Source organism: Pogona vitticeps, chromosome 5 (assembly GCF_051106095.1).
Source record: "Pogona vitticeps strain Pit_001003342236 chromosome 5, PviZW2.1, whole genome shotgun sequence".
In the NCBI taxonomy this organism is placed as follows: Eukaryota; Metazoa; Chordata; class Lepidosauria; order Squamata; family Agamidae; genus Pogona; species Pogona vitticeps.
In genome coordinates, this window is record NC_135787.1 from 268,512 (window position 1) to 293,444 (window position 24,933).

At 55.1% G+C, this 24,933-nt stretch overlaps 2 protein-coding genes across 2 annotated transcripts; both read right to left on the reverse strand.

Moving 5' to 3' along the window:
- Positions 1 to 2,372: 2,372 nt before the first annotated feature.
- Positions 2,373 to 17,091, reverse strand: LOC110079824 (alpha-internexin). Its single transcript, XM_073002249.2, has 3 exons — positions 15,439 to 17,091; positions 13,126 to 13,250; positions 2,373 to 5,359 (listed from the first exon to the last, which is right to left on the reverse strand). Exons 1-3 carry the CDS (start codon positions 16,480 to 16,482, stop codon positions 5,299 to 5,301), a joined length of 1,230 nt encoding a protein of 409 aa, XP_072858350.2. The 5' UTR covers positions 16,483 to 17,091; the 3' UTR covers positions 2,373 to 5,298.
- Positions 17,092 to 18,155: 1,064 nt separating this feature from the next.
- TLX2 (T cell leukemia homeobox 2) lies at positions 18,156 to 24,191 on the reverse strand. Its single transcript, XM_020795222.3, has 3 exons — positions 20,993 to 24,191; positions 19,575 to 19,812; positions 18,156 to 18,675 (listed from the first exon to the last, which is right to left on the reverse strand). Exons 1-3 carry the CDS (start codon positions 21,402 to 21,404, stop codon positions 18,456 to 18,458), a joined length of 870 nt encoding a protein of 289 aa, XP_020650881.3. The 5' UTR covers positions 21,405 to 24,191; the 3' UTR covers positions 18,156 to 18,455.
- Positions 24,192 to 24,933: the final 742 nt, after the last annotated feature.

Here is a 24,933-nt window from a genome sequence, read left to right on the forward strand (position 1 = left end):
AACCATGTTAGCCTGTGCAAAAATTGTAGGCCAAAACAAAATAAAAAGAAAAGAACAAATGAAAAAGCCAAAAAATGGTTGAAATAACAGAGATTGGCTGGTTAGTAAGAAAGAGTGGGTGTTCAACATTGCGGTGATAGCATCTTTGGTAAGCAGGTATTTCATTGAAACTTCTTTCATAAAGAAGGTGAAATCCTCTGACATGGAATAGTAATGGTAGAATAAATGGATGTTAGTTATACTGAGGAGACAGGCTTTTCACAGTGGTTAATGAACCTTCCTTTATAGGTTTTGTAAGCACTTACAATCGTGTGTTAATTTTCTCAGGTAACAGATGACCCCAGGAATGACATGGAATCTGTTTTACCTTTGAAGTTTCTAAGGTGGCTCTGTTAAGGAGGAAAATATATCTAAGAGGTACAGTAAACTACAATATTTGTAGTGTTTATATCTGGCAGTGGCCTAAAAAGCCTTGGCTAATATTTAATCCATCAATGTATGTGACTAGCGTATGTATATATTTTATCTCTTCTCTCTCTCTCTCTCTCTCTCTCTCTCTCTCTCTCTCTCTGGATGCTTATTGTGTAGTTTCTTTTTTGATCCTATGTGGAATATCCTGATAAATTAAAATGATACGAGATGGTTTCTCTATGTTGTCATTCCTGATGTCTGATTTCCGTCCATTGATTCTTTTGTGTAGAGATTGTCTCATTTGTTCTAAGTAAAGTGCAGTTGGGCATTGGTGGCAAAAGATTGTATGCATAACATTGGTAGAGGAACAGATTAAAATCATCTTTGATGCTGTGTGTGACATTGTTAGGTTCAGCAATTGTGTTTCCAGAATAAATGTGGCATCATCAACTGGCATCTAGGTTTGTAGCAGGATTTTGTCCCCATCTCTTTGTCCGTGTTGCATAGTTCATTGTCTGTCCGTAGTTGTTTGAGACTGGAGGGTGGTCTTGTAAGCCAGTAAAAATTCATTCCTCGGACTACAATGCCCACCCAATATGATCAAGGAACAACTCAACAAATGGATGCCCAGAAGCAACCTACTACAGGACAGACCTAAACGGGAAAATGCCCGGGGAGGCCAGGGGATGGGGAGGTATCAGTAGGCATGGGCCACCGCAGAGCCCACCTACCCACCCACCCACCCACTCCTGAGGCCTTGAGCTGCAGTTCTCGTCTCCTTAACTCTTCAGTCCAGCAGCTCTTCTAGCTCCCTCCGGCACCACCTGGATCTATTGGGTTTGTGCCACACCCAGAGCAGGCCATGAGAGAGAGAGAGAGGATGGGCAGTGCAGTTGGTCCTTCTGGAGAGTGAGCAGTGTGGCCGGGGACCCTTTTCCCAACTCAAGGCCAGGCTCCTTCTGAGGGGGAAGCAGGGCCTTCATCAGCAGGTGGCCAGGCCAAGAAAGACCCTGTTAACCCACAGCTGGGGCCTGAGGCTTTCAAGTATTTCCCCTCCATCTGGCACATCCATCTTTCACCCCAAGCCTGACCAAAAAGAAAAAAGAAAAAAAAGGGGGGGGGGAAGATGGGCCCTAGTTCCTGCGGGGCCCCTAAGGCTTCAGCCTAGACAGCCTTACGAATAAGATGACTTTGGGCTGGGCTGTCCTTCCAGGAAAAAGGGGTGTGGAATGGGAAGTGAGAGTTATCTGAAGGTTGCTTGGGGGGGGGGTCGTGCACAAGGAGAAGACCCATTTCAGGGGTTTCATTGGGGCAGGGGTGAGGTCAGGGTGCAGGCGGGTCCCTCCCTGAGGTGCTGGACCGATGGGTTTCAGATAGGCCACCCCTAGAGTAAGTCAACAAAGCACCTCAAATTCCCCCCCCCCATGCTTGGGCGGGACTTCACTACAGCTTCCTGATGGAGACAAGCGTGAGGTTGGCGACCTAATGAAGGTATCCGAGAGTTGCCGTACATCGAAGGGGGCTAGATGGTACAGAAGACCAGTGGAGCAGGTATCGCACCCTCCCACTCGCCCTAGGATCGGGCCCTAGGGCCACCCAGCCTTCCTTTCTCCTTTCTTCTTTGCAAGAGCGGGGGAGAATTTCTAATCCCGGAGCATAAATCTGAAAACGAGGCCTCTGCCCTGAGCCTGCAGTTCCCCCGCCCCCGCCCTGCTTTTGAAATTTCCTTGGAATACGAGCGGGGGGGGGGCAGCCCGGCTGCAATTTTTGGAACTTTGATATCAGTTTTTCTGCCCCATGCACAGCTCTGTGGTGGCCCAGCCTGACGGGGGCCTGGACCACCACATGGTTTCTTCCATGGCCAGTAAAGATAATCGCCCACACATGCCCCCTCGATAGAGGTGACCTGTTTGTTTTCAGGGCTTTTACTTCCTGAGTGTGGGACCAATAACAGCACCTGCTTTTTATTGATTGATTGATTTATTTCATTGATTGATTGATTTTGTACACCGCCCCACTAGAACAAAGCACTACTCTGGGCGTTTTACAGCCATCGGTGATGAAACGATTCTTCCTTCCTTCTCGCCTGGCGAACATTCGCTCCAGTCCCGCGGAAGCCCTTCCTCATTGCGAACGACAGGCTGGATAACTGAGCCGCTTCAGTGGAAATGGTTTTCAGCCACGTGGGTTCTGGGGGGGGGGGATGATATCGGCCACTTTTCCTTTTGTAACTGTGCTCACAGTAACCATTTATTTATTTACTTGCTTATTTTGTTATTTCCCCTGTTCCGAGTAAAAGAGTGGTGTATTAATACGGGGGTGGCGGTGGGGGGGGGGGAAACGCCATAAGCAAAATAGAATTGGCCTCCTATCACATAAAGCTCGGAGAGTGGCGGGCTTCCCTTGCTCAGGGGAGCCAGAGGGGGAGCGCCCGGGAAGGGGCAAGACGGACCCGCTCCGCGCTCCGGGCAGGGGGCGCCGCCCCGCGTCTGCTCCCGCCTTGGCAAGGCTGGCAGGCAAGCCGGGCGGGGCGAGGCGGCGCGGACGGACCGAGGTTCCCTCCTGCCCTCCAGGTGAGGTTTCAAACCCCCCCCCGGTGGGGGGAGGCAGCCACGCAGACTCTTTCCAGGCTCAAGACCACCTCTACGGGTGGGTGGGTGGGGGGCAGGCGGGGGGCGGCGAACTACCCCGGCCGGAGCCTAAGAAGAGAGAAGAGAGGCAGCCCCCGCCGCCAGCGTCCCCCCCCCAATCCCCGCACACACACCCTGGCAGGACAAGGGCCCCGCTGGAGGCAGGCTCAGGGGGCCCAGAGGCGGACCTCTCCCTCCCGCTCCCGTTTCCGCCTGAGGCTCGGCCCCGATTCCTCGTGTCGGTCGTTTATTGATCCGATTTCGTTACAGACGCCGAACGGGAGGCGCTGGCGATGGGCGGCGATGGGCGGCGGGGAGCGGGCGGGGCTGGGAAGGTGACGTCCTTCCTCGCAATTACGTGGCTACCCACACTCCCCCCCGCCACACACACACACACAAAATCCCGTATCGGTTTCCTCGGAGCTCGTCCCAACCAGGCCGGCCGGCAGCGCGCGTTCTCTGCACGCACACGCCCCCGCGCAGACGCGCCCGGCTTTCTCCGCTCGGGACGCCGCCCTAAACCTGCCGCTGCAGCCCGGGCGGGGCCGGGGGTGGGGAGGGGAGGGGAGGGGAGGGGCCCCAGTCCGAATGGGCAGCGGATGATGAGGCTGGATGCCTCCGGCGCCCTGGGGAGCGGCAGGCGAACCAGAGTTGGGGGCTGGCTGCTTCCTTTCGCAAGCGAACCGAGGAAGTGCCGGGGGAGGGGGTTTGGCGGGTGCAGAGGGATCAGGAGGAGCCGTCAGTGCGAGGTTCCTTCGAGGAGGGGGTGAGCCTCGGGGCGGGGGGGGGTAGGAGGAGAGTCTGGAAGGTTTAAGAGCTTTTCCAGTGACCTGAACCAGCCCCCGCGAATGTGGTGCGGGGGACGTGGCCACATTCCCTACCTTGACCCCTCCAATTTCAGGTATTAATAATGCACATACACCCCCGCAACCATTTCTGCGGGGTGGGGTGGGGTGGGGTGGGGGGGCTGTGCCTGACCCACCAGCAGTGGGGGAAGCCTCTGTGAGTGAGAGAAGTTACCGCCCAAGGCAGAGCGGGTGGCTTTTTACCCCGAGTGTATGGTCGCGGGGGGGGGGGGGACAGACTTCCCTCAGGCCCCCACATCTAAAAATGCAGCTCCCCCCCCCCTGCACTCTGGGGAGCAGACTGCAGCTCTCCCTCAGCCGCGATGTCAGAGGAGGGGCTGAGGGGGGGACATTGCTTGCAGTTTCACCCCCCAGGAAGTGGAGGGGGCCGTAGGCGCTTATGTGGTTGTGGCTCTGGTTTCCCAGGGCACAGAGCTTGAACGGGGGGGGGGGGAGAGAAGGAGGTGCCTCTCCCCCTTATCCCCCTGGAGGGAAGCGGGTGGGCGAGAATCCATGACCCCAGGGCATGGAGGAGTCCAGGTAGTGGCTTCTGGGAGGGGGGGAGGACTCCTGAAGATCCTCCCCCTTTCAACCCGGGTCCCAGAGGCAGACATGGGGTGAAGAGACCCAGGTTGGGTCTGGTCGGTTGGGCTTGTGGCCTTCCCCCCCTCTCCCAGTGACCACCTTGTCTTCCTGCACTGTGGCTTCCTGAGGGCAGCTGCGTGCCTCGCTTAACGAGCGCACCATTGAATGACGAATCCGCATACCGAGGAGGTTTTTGCGATCGGAAACGCAATCGCATACAGATGGCCTCTATGGGCGAAAATCGCTCTGCGATGATCGGGAAATGTTTCACTTACCGATCTTCGCATTGCGATGCCCGGGAATCAGCTGATTGGCGGTTCCAAAATGGCTGCCGGAAGCCCCAAAATGGCCACGCGCAGCGTTTTCGCACCCTGCCCTCGCTTACCGAGGGCGCGAAAATGCCTGCGCTATGGAGAAACTTCGCTGAACGGTAAGTTTGGAGCCTATTGGAACGCATTAAACAAAGTTTAATGCGTTCCAATGGGTTTTTACTTCCCGTACAGCGATTCGCCATAGGGACGGTTAATCCGGAACGGATTAACTTCGCTATGCGGGGCACCACTTGTATACGTCCAGCTTGGTTTTAGGCCTTGACTGGAGAGACTGTTCCTAAGACCATCCCTCAGCCCTGGAGGAAGGTTTCTGTTTTGGGGTGAGGGAGCAAGGGGGGGGGTTCACACGTCTTCCTAGACTTCTGCCCACCTGCCTTCAAGTCAAGGGAGAGCATCCATCCTTCACTAAGGGAGGGGGTGGAAAACGGGCAGGGGTGGGGAAGAAATGGGTGTCCCAATGGAGATGAATCAGAGATGCTGTTGCTGCAAACAGGATTACTTCAAGGTGGGCTGCCAGGCAGAACTCCACCACACCTCCTCTCCCTCCAGCAGTTTCCTGAAATAGAAGGTGGGGGAGAAAAGGATTAGAGACTCTTCAGCTCAGCTGCCTGAGATGCACCCAGTGATCGGGGAATGCCTTTGGAGCCCCGCCCCACCCCCAACAACAGCATTACGGAATGAAAGTGTGAGGGGCTCTCCTCCCACCCCATACCTCCACCTTGCCTGTCCTTCCTAGGGATAAGCAGCACCATGGAGAGCAGCAGGATGAGTAGCAAGGAGGCCGTGAGGGGCCAGGTTTTCCAAGGGGGAGCAAAGGTTTGATATTTCACATGTATACAGGTGTGGAACCAAAGCAGCCCTGAAAATGTACACTGTGTTTAAGAAAACAAGGCTCGAACCTAAAATGAGGAAAAGTGTAGATCATTTGGCTCTTAGAGCAGGATAATGCAGGTTTAACAAATGGATACTTTAGATTCCTTCACAAGCTTCTGCTTACTTAGCAAAGTCGTACCCAAGGAGAGTCCTATCAAACCAGTCTACTATAGCAGGTGTCCAAGGGAACAAGTCAAAATATAGACAATAAGTCGCTTTCATTAGGAGTTTTTAGGGGAAAGCAAAAACAACAAAGATGCCCTTAGAAAATTTAGGTAAGGGATTTCCTCTTGAAGGAAGCTACTTGGATATTGAATTGATAACCTAAGGGAAGTGTGCCAGGTGAGAATGGGAAAAAAACCAAGTGAGTGGGATACAAATATAGGAAGATGAGACACACACAGAATGCAGATATTAGCTTCCAAACATAGACATTAAGGAACATGGGCAGCCCAGAAACCATCAGGCAACATGTGGCAGCAGCAGCGGAAACGACATGGATTTTCCTCCATAGATTTTCCTCCATTAAACGGGTGGACGACTATGTGAGCAATCAGGGAAAATGACCATTTTCTCTGAGTGTCCATCTCGGCTGTTCAGCTCTTGTGCCTGTCAAGGGTATAAGCTCCTACATTTTAAGAATGCAATTAAAACATTCTCCTTGCTATTTTTGACCCTTAATATCTATTTCTACTATACTTTGAGGCTCCTGTATTTTGCATCAAGTTTGAAACACAACATGGTTCACCTTTATCAGCCTTTTATTTGAAGTTGGGGTGGGGGAGTGGTATTAAAACATTGCCTTTCTCTTTTTTTGCTCCCAAGCAGAGGAAAATGGCAGGCAGCATCTGGCTTGCCTAATTCTACCAGCTTTATTCATGCCAGTGGCATTCATTCCCCCACCCCCGATTTCTTATCTGCAGTTTTCACATCTTGGTGCAATAATGGGGGTTGGTGAGGGCTGCCAACTTTTGCCAGTTGCTCAGCATTGCCTCCCCTTCATGGATTGCTGCCTTGTTGTGGCGAAGGGGCTTGAGTAACTCAGAGAAGCTATGGGCTATGCCGTGCAGGGACACCCAAGACGGACAGGACATAGTGAAGAGTTCCGACTAAACACAATCCACCTGGAGTAGGAAATAGCAATGCCACTCCAGTATCTTTGCCAAGAACGCCCCATGATCAGAAACAAAAGGCTAAAAAATATGACGCTGGAAGATGGGCCCCTCAGGTCGGAAGGCGTCCAACATGCTACTGAGGAAGAGCAGAGGACAAGTACAAGTAGCTCCAGAGCTAATGAAGTGGTTGGGCCAAAGCCGAAAGGACGCTCAGCTGTGGACGTGCCTGGAAGTGAAAGGAAAGTCCAATGCTGCAAAGAAAAATACTGCATAGGAACCTGGAATGTAAGATCTATGAACCTTGGTAAGCTGGATGTGGTCAAACAGGAGATGGCAAGAATAAACATCGACATCCTGAGCATCAGCGAACTAAAATGGACAGGAATGGGCGAATTCAGCTCAGATGATTATCATATCTACTATTGTGGACAAGAATCCCGTAGAAGGAATGGAGTAGCCTTCATAGTCAACAAAAGAGTGGGAAAAGCTGTAATGGGATACAATCTCAAAAATGATAGATTGATGTCAATACGAATCCAAGGCAGACCTTTCAACATCACAATAATCCAAGTTTATGCACCAACTACCATTGCTGAGGAGACTGAAATTGAACAATTCTATGAAGATTTACAACACCTTCTAGAACTGACACCAAAGAAAGATGTTCTTCTCATTCTAGGGGACTGGAATGCTAAAGTAGGGAGCCAAGAGATAAAAGGTATAAAAGAGAAGTTTGGCCTTGGAGTTCAGAACGAAGCAGGGCAAAGGCTAATAGAGTTTTGTCAAGAGAACAAGCTGGTCATCACAAACACTCTTTTCCAACAACACAAGAGGCGACTCTATACATGGAAATCACCAGATGGGCAATATCGAAATCATATTGATTATATTCTCTGCAGCCAAAGATGGAGAAGCTCTATACAGTCAGCAAAAACAAGACCTGGAGCAGATTGTGGCTCTGATCATCAGCTTCTCATAGCAAAATTCAAGCTTAAACTGAAGAGAGTAGGAAAAACCACTAGGCTCCTCAGGTATAATGTAAACCAAATCCCTTATGAATACACAGTGGAAGTAAAGAACAGATTTAAGGAACTCAATTTGGTGGACAGAGTGCCTGAAGAACTTTGGATAGAGGCTCGTAACATTGTACAGGAGGCAGCAACAAAAACCATCCCAAAGAAAAGGAAATGCAAGAAAGCAAAGTGGCTGTCCAACGAGGCTTTACAAATAGCAGAGAAGAGAAGGGAAACAAAATGCAAGGGAGATAGGGAAAGTTACAGAAAATTGAATGCAGACTTCCAAAGAATAGCAAGGAGAGACAAGAGGGCCTTCTTAAATGAACAATGCAAAGAAATAGAGGAAAATAACAGAAAAGGAAAAACCAGAGATCTGTTCAGGAAAATTGGAGATATTAGAGGAACATTTCGTGCAAAGATGAACATGATAAAGGACAAAAATGGGAGGGACCTAACAGAAGCAGAAGACATCAAGAAGAGGTGGCAAGAATACACAGAGGAATTATATCAGAAAGAGTTGGACATCCCGGACAACCCAGACAACGTAGTTGCTGACCTTGAGCCAGACATCCTGGAGAGTGAAGTCAAGTGGGCCTTAGAAAGCCTGGCTAACAATAAGGCCAGTGGAGGTGATGACATTCCAGTTGAACTATTTAAAATCTTAAAAGATGATGCTGTTAAGGTGCTACATTCAATATGCCAGCAAGTTTGGAAAACTCAACAGTGGCCAGAGGATTGGAAAAGATCAGTCTACATCCCAATCCCAAAGAACAGCAGTGCCAAAGAAGCTTCCACTACCGTACAATTGCACTCATTTCACACGCTAGCAAGGTTATGCTCAAAATCCTACAAGGTAGGCTTCAGCAGTATGTGGACCGAGAACTCCCAGAAGTACAAGCTGGATTCCGAAGGGGCAGAGGAACTCGAGACCAAATTGCTAACATGCGCTGGATTATGGAGAAAGCCAGAGAGTTCCAGAAAAATATCTACTTCTGCTTCATTGACTATGCAAAAGCCTTTGACTGTGTGGACCACAGCAAACTATGGCAAGTCCTTAAAGAAATGGGAGTGCCTGACCACCTTGTCTCTCTCCTGAGAAACCTATATGTAGGACAGGAAGCAACAGTTAGAACTGGATATGGATCAACTGACTGGTTCAAAATTGGGAAAGGAGTACGACAAGGCTGTATATTGTCCCCCGGCTTATTTAACTTATATGCAGAATACATCATGTGGAAGGCTGGACTGGAGGAATCCCAAGCCGGAATTAAGACTGCCGGAAGAAATATCAACAATCTCAGATATGCAGATGATACCACTCTGCTGGCAGAAAGTGAGGAGGAATTAAAGAACCTTGTAATGAGGCAAGAGCCTCGTGGCGCAGTGGTTAAAATGCTGTACTGCAGCTAAAGCTGTGCTCACGACCTGGGGTTCAAATCCCAGGTAGCCGGCTCAAGGTTGACTCAGCCTTCCATCCTTCCGAGGTCGGTAAAATGAGTACCCAGCTCGCTGGGGGGGCAATGTGTAGCCTGTATAATTAAAATTGTAAACCGCCCGGAGAGTGCTTGTAGCGCTATGGGGCGGTATATAAGTCCAATATATAAATATAAATAAAATAAAAATAAAGAAGAGAGTGCAAAAAATGGCCTGAAACTCAACATGAAAAAAACTAAGATAATGGCCACTGGCCCCATCACGTCCTGGCAAATAGAAGGGGAAGATAAGGAGGCAGTGACAGATTTTACTTTCTTGGGCTCCATGATCACTGCAGATGGAGACAGCAGCCACGAAATTAAAAGACGCCTGCTTCTGGGGGGGAAAGCGATGACAGACCTTGACAGCATCTTAAAAAGCAGAGACATCACCTTGCCAACAAAAGTCCGAACAGTCAAAGCTATGGTTTTTCCTGTTGTGATGTATGGATGTGAGAGCTGGACCATAAAGAAAGCAGACCGCCGAAGAATTGATGCCTTTGAATTGTGGTGCTGGAGGAGGCTCTTGAGAGTTCCCTGGACTGCAAGGAGAACAAACCTATCAATTCTAAAGGAAATCAACCCTGAGTGCTCACTGGAAGGACAGATCATGAAGCTGAGGCTCCAGTACTTTGGCCATCTCATGAGAAGAGAAGACTCCTTGGAAAAGACCTTGATGTTAGGAAAGTGTGACGGCAAGAGGAGAAGGGGACGACCGAGGATGAGATGGCTGGACAGTGTCTGCGAAGCAACCAACATGAAATTGACAGACCTCCGGGAGGCAGTGGAAGATAGGAGGGCTTGGCGTGCTCTGGTCCATGGGGTCACGAAGAGTCGGACACGACTAAACGACTAAACAACAACAACAGCATTGCCCGCAAGACCCTGTGTTTTTCCAGAGACAACACAATGCAAATTGGGTTGGTTTCCCTGATCTCAATTTGCACCACTAGACCCACCTGCTAACAATAATTGGAATTATTCCTCTTAGCTGAACCCTCTTGGAAACCTCCTGTTTGCTTCTGCTCTCTAAAAGGATGGCCTTAGGTTGTACAAAGGGTGACACAGGTCTCGTTCACATCCCCTTGCCACCAGTCCCTGCCATTAGTATGCTCTGGGGAGCACTGCCAAAGTTTCCCCTTGACTCCTGGCACATGGACATTATGGGGCAATCCAGATCCAGACAGGGAGAAGCTGACTCTGTGGAAGGCTTGGAGCGATGCGGGGAGGGCTGTGGACCGACCAGGTAGTTGGCTAGGATGGTGAGCGTCTGCCACTTCCTAGGCTGAGGGCAGTTAGATGGCAATATTTACAGTGGTAGCATTTGCTGGTATTCAGATATGGTCCTTTAGCAGTGGGTGCCTTAGACTTCTCTTCACTGAAAAAATACAGGGGGGAAACTCCACAGTATTTGTTTATTAATATTTGTTGTAAGTTAACAAATGTGGCATGCCAACTTTCAGGAATGAACCGTGCAAAGAACTGGCTCCCTTTATTTTGTCTAACAAAGGCAGGTGGACTTAGGGGTATCCATGCTGTATCCATGGAGCTTAAGCCATGAAGTGTTCAGCTGGAAAAATATGGCTTTGGGTATAATGGGCCAACATCACACCTTACAGCACAGGTCAGTTGAACACATCTCACTGCTGGTGCTGCAGCTCATGCACTCCATCTGCTAATATATGCTCTGGTCTTGTTCAGCCACAGGTTCCTTCTGTGGAGAAGTTACTGATTGTGCACTGCATCATTTTCAGATTTCTCTTGCTATATAATTGCTTTTAAAACACTTTCTTTTTCTTTTTAAGGCTAACAGCTAACTGGTGAAAACAGGTTTGCTGCACCCCCTTAATGTGGCTAAAAGACCTGTATCAGCCTACTTTTCAATACCAGAAATATATGTTCTCATGGTCTGTTATTCAATAAATTGAGGGCCTTGAAACACTGTTCATACCTGAATGCACAGCATAGGGATAACAACTTCCTCTAAATGTCTTTTTAGACATTTGGAAGCCTTTCTGAAGAAATTTAAACACAGATCTTACAACAGTCATTGTGCCGTTATGTCTTCTGTGTGTCTTTTGCAGCTTGCTGTGTTTTAGTCTTCATGTTTTTAGCATAATGCAATATATTGATTTTTGAAAGAGAGTAAGATGGCTTGGATGGAAGCATTCTACCCACCTACTGGCGAGAACCAAATAGGAGCAGAAAGAAAGAGAGAGAGAGAAAAGAAAAAAGGAAGGAAGGAAGGAAGGAAGGAAGGAAGGAAGGAAGGAAGGAAGGAAGGAAGGAAGGAAGGAAGGAAGGAAGGAAGGAAGGAAGGAAGGAAGGAAGGAAGGAAGGAAGGAAGGAAGGAAGGAAGGAAGGAAGGAAGGAAGGAGGGAGGGAGGGAGGGAGGGAGGGAGGGAGGAAGGAAGGAAGGAAGGAAGGAAGGAAGGAAGGAAGGAAGGAAGGAAGGAAGGAAGGAAGGAAGGAAGGAAGGAAGGAAGGAAGGAAGGAAGGAAGGAGTGGAGGGAGGGAGGGAGGGAGGAAGGAAGGAAGGAAGGAAGGAAGGAAGGAAGGAAGGAAGGAAGGAAGGAAGGAAGGAAGGAAGGAAGGAAGGAAGGAAGGAAGGAAGGAAGGAGTGGAGGGAGGGAGGGAGGGAGGGAGGGAGGGAGGGAGGGAGGAAGGAAGGAAGGAAGGAAGGAAGGAAGGAAGGAAGGAAGGAAGGAAGGAAGGAAGGAAGGAAGGAAGGAAGGAAGGAAGGAAGGAGGGAGGGAGGGAGGGAGGGAGGGAGGAAGGAGTGGAGGGAGGGAGGGAGGGAGGGAGGGAGGGAGGGAGGGAGGAAGGAAGGAAGGAAGGAAGGAAGGAAGGAAGGAAGGAAGGAAGGAAGGAAGGAAGGAAGGAAGGAAGGAGTGGAGGGAGGGAGGGAGGGAGGGAGGGAGGAAGGAAGGAAGGAAGGAAGGAAGGAAGGAAGGAAGGAAGGAAGGAAGGAAGGAAGGAAGGAAGGAAGGAAGGAAGGAAGGAAGGAAGGAAGGAAGGAAGGAAGGAAGGGAGGGAGGGAGGGAGGGAGGGAGGGAGGGAGGGAGGGAGGGAGGACCTGGCATAAGTGCAGCCCATCAGCTTGGCCTGCTGGCCCTCTTTGCCATACCAGATTGGCCTCCTGCTACCTCCACAAAGTCTCCACCTTCATAGCAAGCTGTAGCCTCCCCAGAGGCTGAATACTGCTGCCAGTTGGAAGAGGCCTTGGGCAGAGTACTGGTCTCCCTTACCCTGCTGCCCCTCCCTCCCAGCCTCTTGGGGCCAGGGCATTGGGAGAAAGCAAGATACAGCTGCCTCAGTGTAGAGGGCCTGGAGCAGACGTAAGCAGCCTTGAGCCCAGGAGAGGGAGCCCGTGGCCCTGTCCTAGGATGCTGGGCCAGGCAGTGGAGCCGAAGGCCCCTTGGTCTTCCCAGTCCCCTCTTCTTGCAAAGACCAGAGATGGCCATGCGAGATGGCCTCAAGGGACATTGGCAAGGAGAAAGCTGTTGCTTTCTGGCCATTGCATCCCATAAGGGGACTGGAGATATACCTCCTTGCCACATGCCACAAAGACTGAGGAACACTGGTGGGGTGGGCTCAGTCGCTTAAGCGTGCCATAGCCTGAGACAATATCTACAGAGGGGAGGGGGGAGGAAGTTTAGCTTCCCAACTTGCAGGGTGAGCAGGAGGGCCCCAAACTCAGCAGCAGGACTTGATCAACCCCATTTTGAAGTGAAGTGGAACCAGGGGGTGGGGTGTGTGGGGTTTGGTGATGTGCACGGACCTTCCCCGAGCACCCTGCCGAAACAGCCTGGCACCACCTGGCTGAGCATTTGTTTCTGGCCTCACCTGTATGCTGCAATCTCTACATCCAAGGCCATCTTGACATTCAGCAACTCCTGGTACTCTCGCATGTATCGCGACATCTCCTCCTTGGCCTCTGAGATCTCTTGCTCCAACTCTGCCACTCTCCCCTGGTGGAGGCAGAGAAGAGGAGCCCCGGATTATGGTCCACTGTGCAATGACAACCCCCATGCTGCTGTGGGTTGATAATTGCTAGAACACACACACACACACACACACACACACACTCCAGGCATGGCATGTTTGGAGCAGAACTCAGCTCCCACAGGAAGAATCATCAGCCCTTTCCTGCCCCAAATCTTGGTCTAGGACTTGCTGGAGATTTTTCAAAGAGACAAGATGGCCACCTGTCAGGGATGCTCCAGGGGCATAGATTTCCTACTTTGGCTGAAGGATGACCTTTCGGGTTCCTTCCAGCTCCAGAACTTGTGATCCCTCAGTAACTGAGTGGCTGCCTTCTTCAGGTAATCCTTTTCTGTTCCAAATCGCCACATTTCCACACATGGTGACTTACCTGGAGGAACTAGAAACACGAGTCCAGAGCAAAGCTTGGGCTGCCCCATGTGATACCTGCTCAGCTGGAGCCCAAAGCTTTCTGAAACACCTGGCCCTTTCTCACGTGTGTAAGACCAAACATGTGAAGGAGAGCTTTTAAAACAGAATTTCACCCGTGACAATAAGATGGCTTTCCTGGACTTGAAAAGGCAGGACAAGGCATGGGCCGATGTGGGAAAATATATGCTTTTGTCAGATATGTGTCTGTGGTGTCAGCAGCCATTGTGGGGAACCGTACAAGTCACGTATGGCAAAGGTGGATGGTTAACCTGTTTGCTGGTGTATTCAAAAATTATCTGTCTCTGAGGTGATTAACTTGCCTGTGTATTTAGGAATTTCCTGTTTCTGGGTAAATTGTATTAACTTACTTGTGTACTTAAGGTGTTAACTGTCTATGTTTACCCTGCTCTGTATTCAGGAATGTTTACCAGCCTGTCTGTTGATTCTGGCTGTGTATTCAGGAAATTAAATGCCTCTGGTTAAAATAGTATTAACTAGAGCAAATGTAGTAGGAAAACAATAAAAGAGGAGGAGGCGAGAGATCGAGAGGTTCCCTCTGAACAGCTGCCTTACACTCGAGTGTCCTGTCTCTTCTTTTTCCCCTTGCTGGTCAAGGGGGAGGCTTCATCTACAAATTCCTGCACTGAGACTTCATCTGCAAGACCCCTACTTCCCCTCATCTTGCAGATCCCAACAGGCCGAGGCTCATGGTGTTGCACCTATAGTACCTTGATACTCAGATGAATGTAAATCTGATTGTCAAAGATTGTTTGGTTTCCCTAGGGTAATACTTCATTAGGATAAATGCCACCTGTGATGAACACAGGTTTCTGATTTTTCTCTTGGAGGTCTATGAAATTTTGTCAGACTCCTGTGGGTGGGGGGCAGGCTTTAGGTGTTAGCTGAGCTAACCTGGCAACAAGATGTGTGGGGGGGGGCGATTGCCATGAAAAATAGAAGGCAGCAAGAGAGGATGAAGGCCAAACATGGGATGGACTGGCCCACCAAAAGGAACTGAGCCTTTCCTCTGCAGGACTGGTGGAGGGCGGTTCAAGACAGGCCCTTCTGGAGGTCACTGGGTCACCCTAACCACGATCGTGTGACCCTAACCAGGAGAACTCGCTTCTTCAGAGGATGCCCCCCATGTGCCCTTGAAGGAAGGGTCACCTTCTCTCATGCCTTTTCTTCCAGAGACGGGTCCTTCCGTGCCTGCCCTGCTCTCCTAACCATCGCCACCGCTTGCAGCCTCCAGAGAAAAGGAAGACTGTCGGCCACTGAAAGAGCAAACGGGAACAGCAGCTCTGGCCTCCGTGCGCACGTCCATAAATTCACCCCGCGGCCGAATAAACTCCCCTAATCCCCAGTTCTGGGCTGTCAACCGCGCCGTGTTTGTGGGCTTTGTGCTTCCTCAATGGGGACGCCACACATCCCAGCGAAGAGGGGAGGAGCGCCTGAAGGGTGCAGCGAGTGACCCAGAGAGACCTGGAGGGTCCTCCACGCGGGAAAGGGTTCCATCTTAATCCGCCCCCCCCCCGCGCTTTCAGTGGAATGGGGCCGGGTCGCAACTTCCCCCCTCCCCCAGGTGGAGAGTGAAACTCTTCCCGCCCCGCGTCCCTCTGCGAGAGGCCGCAGTCAGGGCCTGTCCCGGGGGCCCTGGCCCTGGGAGAGGTCACCAGTACCAGGAAGGGGCAGGAGACGATCTCCCCCGCCCTCCCTCCCTCCCTCCGCCTGCCAGCGCCTCACCTGGCAACGGGCCACCTCGGCGCTCTGTTGTCCCTCGAGGCTCTCCAGCTGTTTGTGCAGCGAGTCGATGGCGCCGCGGAGGGCCTCGATCTCCGCCGAGCGCGACTGCAGCTGTCGCCGGTACTCGCCGGTCTCCAGACGGATGCTGCGCACCGCCTCCTGGTTGCGGCTGGCCAGCTCGGCCACCGAGGCGAATTTGGAGCGGTACCACTCCTCGGCCGCCTGCATGTTCTTGGCCGCCAGGCTCTCGTACTGGGCACGGATCTCGCGCAGCGCCGCGGAGAGGTCCGGCTTGGAGGTCCCACCCGCCGGGCTACCCTCCGCCACCGCCGCCCGGGTCGCCGCGGCCACCTCGGCTTCTGCAGCCAGCTCAGAGCGCTCTTCCCCGAGAAGCTTCTGCAGGAAGGCCAGCTCGGCCCGCAAGGAGTTGGCGGCCCCGCCAGCGTCGCAGGCGGCCAGCGAGGCCTGGGCAGCCTCCTGGCGGACGTGGCGCAGCGTCTCCTCCGAGTCGAAGCGCCGGCGCGCCTCCTGGGCGCAGCGCTCGCGCAGCTGCCCGCAGGTCTGGAGCAGGCGGTCGCGCTGGGCCTCCAGCCGCTCCTTGTCGCTCGTCTCGGCCTCGAGCAGGGCCCGCAGGCCGCGCGCCTCCTGCTGGTAGAGCTGGGGCAGGCGGGCCGGGGCGCGCTGCTGCCGCCGCAGCGCCTCCAGCTCCAGCAGCAGCGCCCGGTTCCGAGACTCCAGGTCCCGCACGCGTTCGACGTAGGTGGCGAAGCGGTCGTTGAGCTCCACCAGCTGCTCCTTCTCCTGGGCCCGCAGCCCCAGCAGCTCCGCGTTCAGGCTGCTCACCTGCGCCAGGTCGAGGCGCTCCAAGGGGTCGGCCACGGGGGCGCCCGGGGAGACGCCGCGGAGGCGCATAGAGCGCCGGAGCCCCGAGGGCCCCGGGGAGAAGCTGACCCGGGACGGGCGCCCGCCGCCGCCGCCGCCGCCGCCGCCGCCGCCGCGGTACTCCTCCCACGGCCTCCGCCAGCCAAACGCTTCGGAGTCCATGCTGGTGCTGGGAGAGGCTGCGCTAGGCCGCCCCACGAGCACGACCTCCCGCCCGTCCCCTCCCTCCGACCGCGATCATGAACATCTGCTCTGCGCCAACTGCGGCATCGCAGCCGCCTTTATATCGGGGATCTGCAACCCGGGCAACCAATCAGGGCGCGCTGCAGCAGCGGCAGCCGCGGCGGCAGGAGAAAGAGGGGAAATTGTCGATCCAGGGAATCGAGAAGCAAAGAAAGAGAGCGCGGGCGGGAGAGAGGGACGGAGGGCGGAGACATGGAACCTTGCGGGCCCCCCCCCTCCCTCACCGCCGGGTCTCAGTGTCTCTCAGTGTCTCTCTGCAACCCAGGGCCCATGGAACCCCAGACCTGTTCAGTTCTCTGACAAGGTTGTGGGAAGGGTGGAGGAGCCCTCTTCGCTCATCCGCTCCCGAGTGTCGGAGAGCTCTGCTGTGTAGGGTGGGAGGGGGGCGACCTTTGAAGGGACCACCAGAGGATGATGAAGGACTTGCCTGGTGAATCGCTGGGTGTCGCTCTTGCGCCTTTGTCGAGTCTTCGGCCGTGGCTTCACCCTGAGCCCTAGCTCTTCCCCTCCAACCGCCGCACCCCCTCCCCCCCTGCGCTGATGTGGCAGGCCTCTTCCTTCCCACCCGGTCAAGAGGGGTCTAGGCTAGGAGAAGGACGTGCCGAGGGGGAGGTTCCTCGAGACTCCCCAGAAACATCCACAGGACAGGGAAGCGCCCACCAACCCAACCACCTGCTTGTCCATCTCCAGCACGGAGAGGAACTGCCCAGGAGCGCCCTCCTTTGCGCAGCGTGCAGAGAACATTTCCACGGGGGTGCGCAGCCATCACTGCCCTCCTCATAGGTTTGCTTGCATCTGGGGGGAAGGGCGCTACTTGGCACCGCTTTCATTCCTTACACTGGGATGCGTCTCACCTCCAGGCCAAAGGGAAGGGGGCGCTTTGGACCGCATGTGAGTGCGGGGGGGAACAGGAAGAAGAGGGCTGAGCATTCCTTCCCGGCAACTGGGAGGCGAAGACGGGGCCTGGAACCCGCTCCCGCCCCTCTGTGCCTCAGGGTCCCCAACCCCCTGGCAGCGGGGGAGGGGAGAGCGAGGCAAAAACTCGAGTCCCTCCCCTCCCTTGGAGGGAGGAATTCGAGAAAGGAGGAGCCTTTTTCGGGTCCGGAAAAGAGGGAAGAGGGGAGCTTGACGTCTAGGATGGGGGCGGGGGGCCGCTGTACTTTTTCTTGGGAGTCTTCTCTGGCGGCCTTTATCCTATTTGGGCCCGACGTCTGAAGCCCACCCGGGGCGGGGGGGGCGGCGGCCCGTAGAGGCAATCTTCTAATTGGGTTGGCCGAACCTCCAGCACCATGGACAGATCCTACTAAGCCTGGCCTTTCCCCGGCATCTCCTCCCTTGACAGGTCGCTCCACCTCTTTATTTACTCTGTGGAAGCCAGGCTGGAGGGACGCATCCAGAGGTAAGGTGGATGGCCGAAGCTCCCGCACACCCCTCCCGCCCAGAAACCAATCTCCCAGGAAAACTGTGCTTCTCGCTTCCTGGGTCTCCAGCGGCTCTGTACTGAGAGAGAGGGTTGGCATTAAACTTTTGGTTTCGCGGAGGCGGCGGAGAGGGTCTTATTTTGCCTTTGCGCCGGGGGGATGAGGCCTGGATCATGGTGGGAAGAAATGTTACACTTTATTAGTGAGAGAACCAGTCAGTATAAATTAGCGGTAGCTCTTGAGGGAAGAGTTGGAGAGGCGGGGAAAGGAGGGTCCCGCTCGCTTTCGGGGAGGGTTTCTGCCGGGCCCCGGGAGAATCGGCCCTGAAGTCCACGCACCGGTCGGCGATCCCTTCGCTCTCTGACGGCTTTCCACGGTAGGAGTCAGCGCAGGGCAGGGCAGGGCCCCTCCCCTGCCCTCGCGGCTCCCTCTTCCTCCTCCTCCTCCTTCTGCTTCAGTCGGGGGAGGGACTCACACCACGGCCGCCGCCCCCGAAACGGAGGTCACCTTGTGGTCCTCGGCCCAGGGTTGCAGGTTCTGCAAGGCGAAGAGCGAGGAGTTGTGCAGGCAGAGCGGGTCCTGCCGCAGCGGCTGCCCGGCCAGACTCTTCTGGAAGGCCTCCTGCTGGAGGTGCAGCATCAGCCGGTTGGCCTGCTGGCGCTCCGCCTCGCGCTCCTCGGCTGTCTGGCGCCTGCGGGAGGGAGACACGGAAGTGGGCGTCGAGGCCGGAAAACCCAGCTGCCCTGCGAGGGGGGCGGGCGAGGGGGGGCACGGGCACGGGTCCTGGGCGGGGCGGGGCGGGGCTGTGTGCCGAGCAGAGGGAGGACGGAAAGAGCGTCTCTGGGCCTGAACAGAGTGGCTGTCACTAACCAAGCCAGTGAGTCTTTCTTTTCAGGATTCGCCTCAGAGGGTTGTACAATTTAAAATTATGGACGTACCTGAAATATAGGTAAAATTTAAAACATGGTAAAATGTTAAAATAAGTAGACTAATTCTTGACCAGCGGCAGGTACTTCGGTAGCTTTATCTGGACCATTCGCTTGCTTTTGTACACCTGGAGGGGCATAAATTGCTGTAAATGCTGCGTGGATTGAATTTCTCCACAGTCACAGGAAATTTGTCTTGTATTTGATTCCAGCATATTTGAGGCGCCCATATTTAAAAGATACTATATCACGACCACCATTTTTTTCTGAACGATAAAAGGCAGTCATTGCTTGGAGGGCAGGCCTCTGGGTTCCAGTGTGCGATTAGGCGTCTGATCTGAAGGGGGGGGTGCAGGGAACAATTGAAGCAGCCCAGCCTTTCCCTAAAGCGTCCTCCTCCCTCCTATATGCGCCTCCTCTTAGTTTGGGCCTTCCCCGCCCTTTACATCCCACCAGAGGTTTAAAAGCTCGGGGAACCTGGCCTGCATTACCTAACAAACCTTCGCAACAATCCTGCTAAGTGGAACAATACCGGACCTTTGCAACGGAGGTGCTGAGGGAAAGGACGGCCCCTGGAGAGAGGCCTGCGAGGCTGGCAGTTTTGGCCGTTCGCCTACACAGGGAGGGCCGCCGCCCGCCGCCCGCCGCCGCCGCCGCTCCTTACCTCCACTTGGTGCGGCGGTTCTGGAACCAGGTCTTGACCTGGGCGTCGGTCATCTTGAGAGCTTTTGCCAGGGCTGCCCGCTCGGCGGAGGCCAGGTATTTCTGCCGGTGGAACCGTTTCTCCAATTCGCAGATTTGCGCTCTTGAGAAGGACGTGCGTGGCTTTTTGCGCTTGGGTGGCGTGCGGTTCTGGTAGGGGTGGCCGACGCGCCGGGCCACAGAGAAAGGTGGCAGCGTGGCTGTGGGTATAGCAAGAGGGGCAGGGTACAGCGGGAGGGGGCGGTTAGAGGCAGCCACGAGGGAGGGAGGGAGGGAGGGAGGGAGGGAGGGAGGGAGGGAGGACGTAAGAAGCCAGAGAGCCAGCCCGGACTTCAGGAGAGGCAGGGTCCGCGATCACAAAAAGGAAAAAAAAAGAGGGGGGAACCCTCATCGGGATATTTCTGTGACCCAGGCTGAACGAGGGGTACCACAGCGCCAGTCTCTCCCTGCCCCGGCCACCCCGTCTCCCCGGGCCCTCTTCCGCGAGTGGCCTTCGCTCTCCAAAGAGGGACCCACCGGCCAGATCCAGGAAGGACTTTCACTCAGTCCTGCAGGGACATCCGGGGGACCCTGCGTGCATGGGAAGGAGTAGCCCAGCGATCCCTCGCATCGACCCGTACCAGCTCTCTCCCGACAAACCCGCGCCCCTTCCCCTGCCCCCACATGTAAAAACTTCCTTTTTCTTCTCTTCCCAGATCCCCTCCTCTATATTTACCCCTTAGCAATGGGGCGGTGTCCTCTGGAAGCCCCTGACTCTGGAAAGGGGAGCCGAACGAACTTCTCTTGGCTGTCTTTCCGTCACCTGGCCCAGCTGACCGCTGTCCTCCCTCCCTCCCTCCGCGCCCTTCCTTATTAGCTAGGATTTTGTAAAACACAAAAACAGAAAGAAGTCTCTATTTCTACTAAATGGGCAGGATAAAGTAATGGCACTGCTGGGGCCGGAGGCCGTGGAGTCGTGGATTTTCCTACCCGACCCGTCTGGAGTTCAAGCCAGGCTGAGTTGGTCGCTTTTCCGCACCACTTGGCCAACATTTTTGCGGACCTTGAAGGTCCAGCTCTCAGGGGCACCGTCCAAAAAAGCCCTATTCCGGAATGGATGGGGCAACGTTTCCAAAATACTGGACAGGCCCCTGTTTGCACTGGCCTCTTCCTTTGGAACCAAGCCTGGGAGTCCCGGCTCAGATTTTGCTCGGGGCAGATGCAAAGGGACAGAACCCAGCAGCCCCGGAGGTGCTGGGGCACCCGCTTTTCCAGGGAGTGGGAGGGAGGACCGCTGCATGGGGCGCGGGGCTACCCACCCACCCCTCTTTGACACCCCTGCATTCAGGGGAAGTCTTTGAGGTGCCACGCAATGAAGGGGCGGATAAGATACCTTCTCACCTGCGATCCGGTCCTTAGCAAGCCGCCGGTTGTTCTCCATCCAAGGAAAAGTGAGACTAGGGCCCCCCGACGGAGGATGGACCGGCCCCGAGGGGACAGGTCTGTGCGCCGGCACTCGGATCACGCCGGCGCCACTGCCCACAGAAGCCCCGGAAAGGCCGTAGGCGCTGAGGGAGCAAGCTGCGTTGTACTCTGCGCCGTAACTTCCTCCGTTGTAAAGCGCCAGCTCGGGCTCTCCGACGGCGGCCACGCCACTGTCCTCTTGCTGCGTTGGCGGCGGCTGCGGACAGCCCAGGATCTGGTCGATGCCAAAGCGGATGGGCTCCTGGGCAGGAGGCGGCGGCGGCGGCGGAGGAGGAGGAGGTGGAGGCGTGTGGACGGTCCCCTCCGGTCCCAGGCCAAAGGGTTCCATTTCGCCCCCTCAGCAGCAGCAGCAGCAGCAGCAGCCGCCCCAGCCCCAGCCGCGCGGTTCGTGCATGCTGACGCCAGACTCCTGCTGCACCTCGGAGCAAGCGAATCGCCCGGCTGGAGTGTCTGGAGATCTCTTCCAGCCACCGCAAGCCACGCGGGCCTTCCAGACCTCAGTGTCGGATGGCATCGTCCTGCAACGATTCCATAGGGGCGAGGAACTGTTCGGAGGCCCCCCAGGCGGCAGCGAGGGCAGGGGCGCTCCACCTCGGGCCCAGCGCTCTGCCTCCGCTGCTCTGCATCTGGGCATCCCCGGACAGCGGCGCCGGCGGCCGGGCAGGCACGGGAAGGCGGGCGAGGCTACAGGCTCTTTTCCCCCAGTCTCCATCTCAGCTTGCCAAAAATCTCTCGCCCTGAGATTCTGATTGGCGGCCCATGGCAGTGACTGACAGGCTCCCGTCTGAAGTGGGCGGGTGCAGTAGAGGTCGCGGGGAAACCGCCCCTTCTCCGCCGGCTTGGGCCTCTCCGGTTGTGGCCTGAGGCTATGGAATCTTAGACGGGGAGGGGGCTCCCACGCCCCGCCGCCATCACCATGTCCAGAACGGGCTTCCGTCCCTGCACAATCACTTTAGGCTCAGAATCGGCGGCAGCCCACCCACCCAGGCCGGCAGCCAACCGGGGGAAGAGGCCGGTCGCCTCCGGGCCTGCCGGGCTATGCAGAAGCGGTTAAATCCCATTCCAAGCTCCGGTTTGCCTGCACGGCCTGGATCTTTCTTGGGTGAGGGTCCCGCCAGTGCAGTCAGCTCGGACCTCCCCTTCGAGACCCGGCCCGGTGACTCCGGTGGCGCCTTCTTTGGGGCTCGCTTCCCTTTCCAGCGCTCCGAACGTTTTCCCCACCGGCGTGCAAAAACCTCCTTCTCCCGTGCCTGAGCTCCCCTCGCCTTCCGCCACGTGAGGCCATCAACTGCAGAACTTCTCCTCTTTACATTTCAGGAGCGAGCGCCGCAGAGCACTGATTCGGGGCGCCTTCGCAAGTCGGAAACACCTGAAAGGCCCGGAGCGGAGCCACAACAATGGCGGCCGTGTTTGCCTTTGCGGGAAAACCAACCGAGAGTCTCGCCCGCCCTTCGACCTCCTTCCGCGCAAGCTTAGCGCTTCAGTCCCTGCAATGGAATTTACAGGACTTGTTTAAGGTGTCACAAGGCTCATGGTTGCTTTTCTAGATAAAGCAACTGAAACTGAGAGGGAAACAAGGCTCGGAAAACCCGGGGGAGTCGCCAGAGAACCATTCACATAAGAAACCGGCCACAGGGAAGCCCAGCGGATAAAGAACCAAGAGTTTCTAGTCCGGGAAAATCTCCTGGCCTAGAGGGCAAGGGTGGGAGGCGAGAACTCCGCGGTTGCTGACCGCCCAAAATGGAAACTTGGCCGGGGCTCTGCCACTGGCGGCCTCTTGGTGGGACCGTGTCGGTGCCATTCCGTCCTTGATGGCCAAGGAGGAGGAGTTGCTCCGGTTCTCAGGTACAGAAATTTATAAGGAAAGAAGCGCGACCGACTTAGCACGCCTTGGCCGTGGCGAGCGAGGCAAGAAATGGGCTACAGGAATAGGTAAAAAGCGCCCCCCGCCCCACTTTTCGGTAAAGGTCGGCCGTCCCCCCACCCCAAAAATAGAACCTTAAATCGGGCTTCTTGTTCACTGACCGGCAAGGACCAGGGTGACGGTCCTTCACGCTTCCTTGATGCTCGAGAGAGGGGCCCTCTTCCTCGCGGCTGAAGGCGACTCGATCCCTTTCTTTTCGAGGAGCAAGGCGGGTGAAGAACGCCTGGAAGGGCTGGAAAGATGGATTCACGGCACGGCTTCCCGGCCTTTAAAAACCTATAATTTCTCCTTTTCCTAGCCGGGAGAAGGAGCCCACTGACGGTCAGTATCTTCCGCCCTGACCACATCAAACCAAGCCGCCAACCAGGGATCCGATCTCCCACTGGCCTAGCCGGACGCGTTAGTCAGCCACGGAGCTTTCCTAGATACGAAACGTTCGTTGTTTTAACAACATCGGCAGGAGGAGAGGCGGGAACAGGGACGTGGCGGGAGCCATAGAATAAGAAAGCGCCGTGGAAAGAGGACTGAAGGATCGCCCGGCCGCTCTTCTGCCTCCGAGGCTCCTCTAAATACCACTCCGAGGGACCGGCCGGTTTTTTTTTAAAAAAAACACCAGATTCCCAAGAATGCATGCATAAATCATGCAGAGCTTTTTTTAAAAAAGAAAGAGAAGATAATAAAACAATACACACCGTTGGTGTAGAAATAGACAAAAGAGGCGGAGAGAGGAGCGGAACGACCAATGCTCACCTCTCGCCTTCCGGGCCAACACAAAAACTCTAACAAGGCGCAAGAGAGACCCGCCAGCCCGCTCCGGCTGCCGGGCCAAGGGGTGAACAAGCGTAAGAATCATGACTACCAACAGTACCTTGAAGAGAAACTGGAACGAGACGGTAAGACAAGGGCCCCCTTTCCCTCTTCGAAAACGTGGGGTCCAGGAATGGGCGGCTTCTGCCGGGACGGAAACGAGTCCCTAGAAAGCCCAGCGGCGCCGGGTTCCCAAAGAGTCCCTGAAGGCGGCGGGACCCGCCGGTAGGTAGTGAGCTCTCAGGGGCGCAAACTTTCCGCGGAGTAGGGCTGCAGGAGGACAAGCGGGCCCTGCAAGACAGGCCCTCAGAGGGCACAAGTGGGACCGGCTGGGCCTCCTGTTGAGGCGCCTTGGTTTCTCAGCCGCCCGTGGACATCATGGAAGGCTCTGCTCTGCTTCCGCTCCCTGGTCATGTCGAACGGAGGCCCGCAGAGGTGGCGGTAAGCGGGAGGCTGGAGAGGGCGCACGGCCCTCCGGAAACTTCTGGGCAGGCTAGAAACCGAGCCACCTTCTGCAAGGGGAGGAGATTTCGGAGGATTAGTGGGCTGCGCGGGATGGGCTGCTTCCCTCGCCGCCGGGCTTCCTCAAGGTTCTACCAAGAAGGAGCTGGCCACTTGGAGCTGGCCGACTCTCCCTCCACCTCGCTGCCTCCCACGAAAACCGTGGTGGTTGTCCTCGGAAGATGCCCATGGCCACAGAGAGACTGGCGAAACGTTAGGAAGAACAGCCTTCAGAACAAAGAGCCAAAGAGCCCGAAAAACCCACAACCACCATTAGATCCCGGCCGTGAAAGCCTTCGCGAATACAAAACCGTGATTCCTTTGCGGAAGCGCCGGCTCGGCGCCAAGAGCCGGGCTGCCTGGGTCTCTCGGAGGGCCTGGTCCCAGAGGGCTATGGCCATCGGCCCTCGTTTACAAGGAGACCAGGAGGAAGGGGCGTCTCCGTCCCGGACTGGCCCCTCTTAGCTTCTGGGTCGCTTGGTATTAAACACTTCCTTGCGAGGTGGGAGCACTGCACCCGCTAAGCCTACAGAGTGCCTACTCTGGTTCCAGATTTGGGAAGAAGGCTTTCAGCTTTTCGGCGAGTTGACGTGGAAAAAGCGTTTCCGCTGCTGAGAAGCGTCCA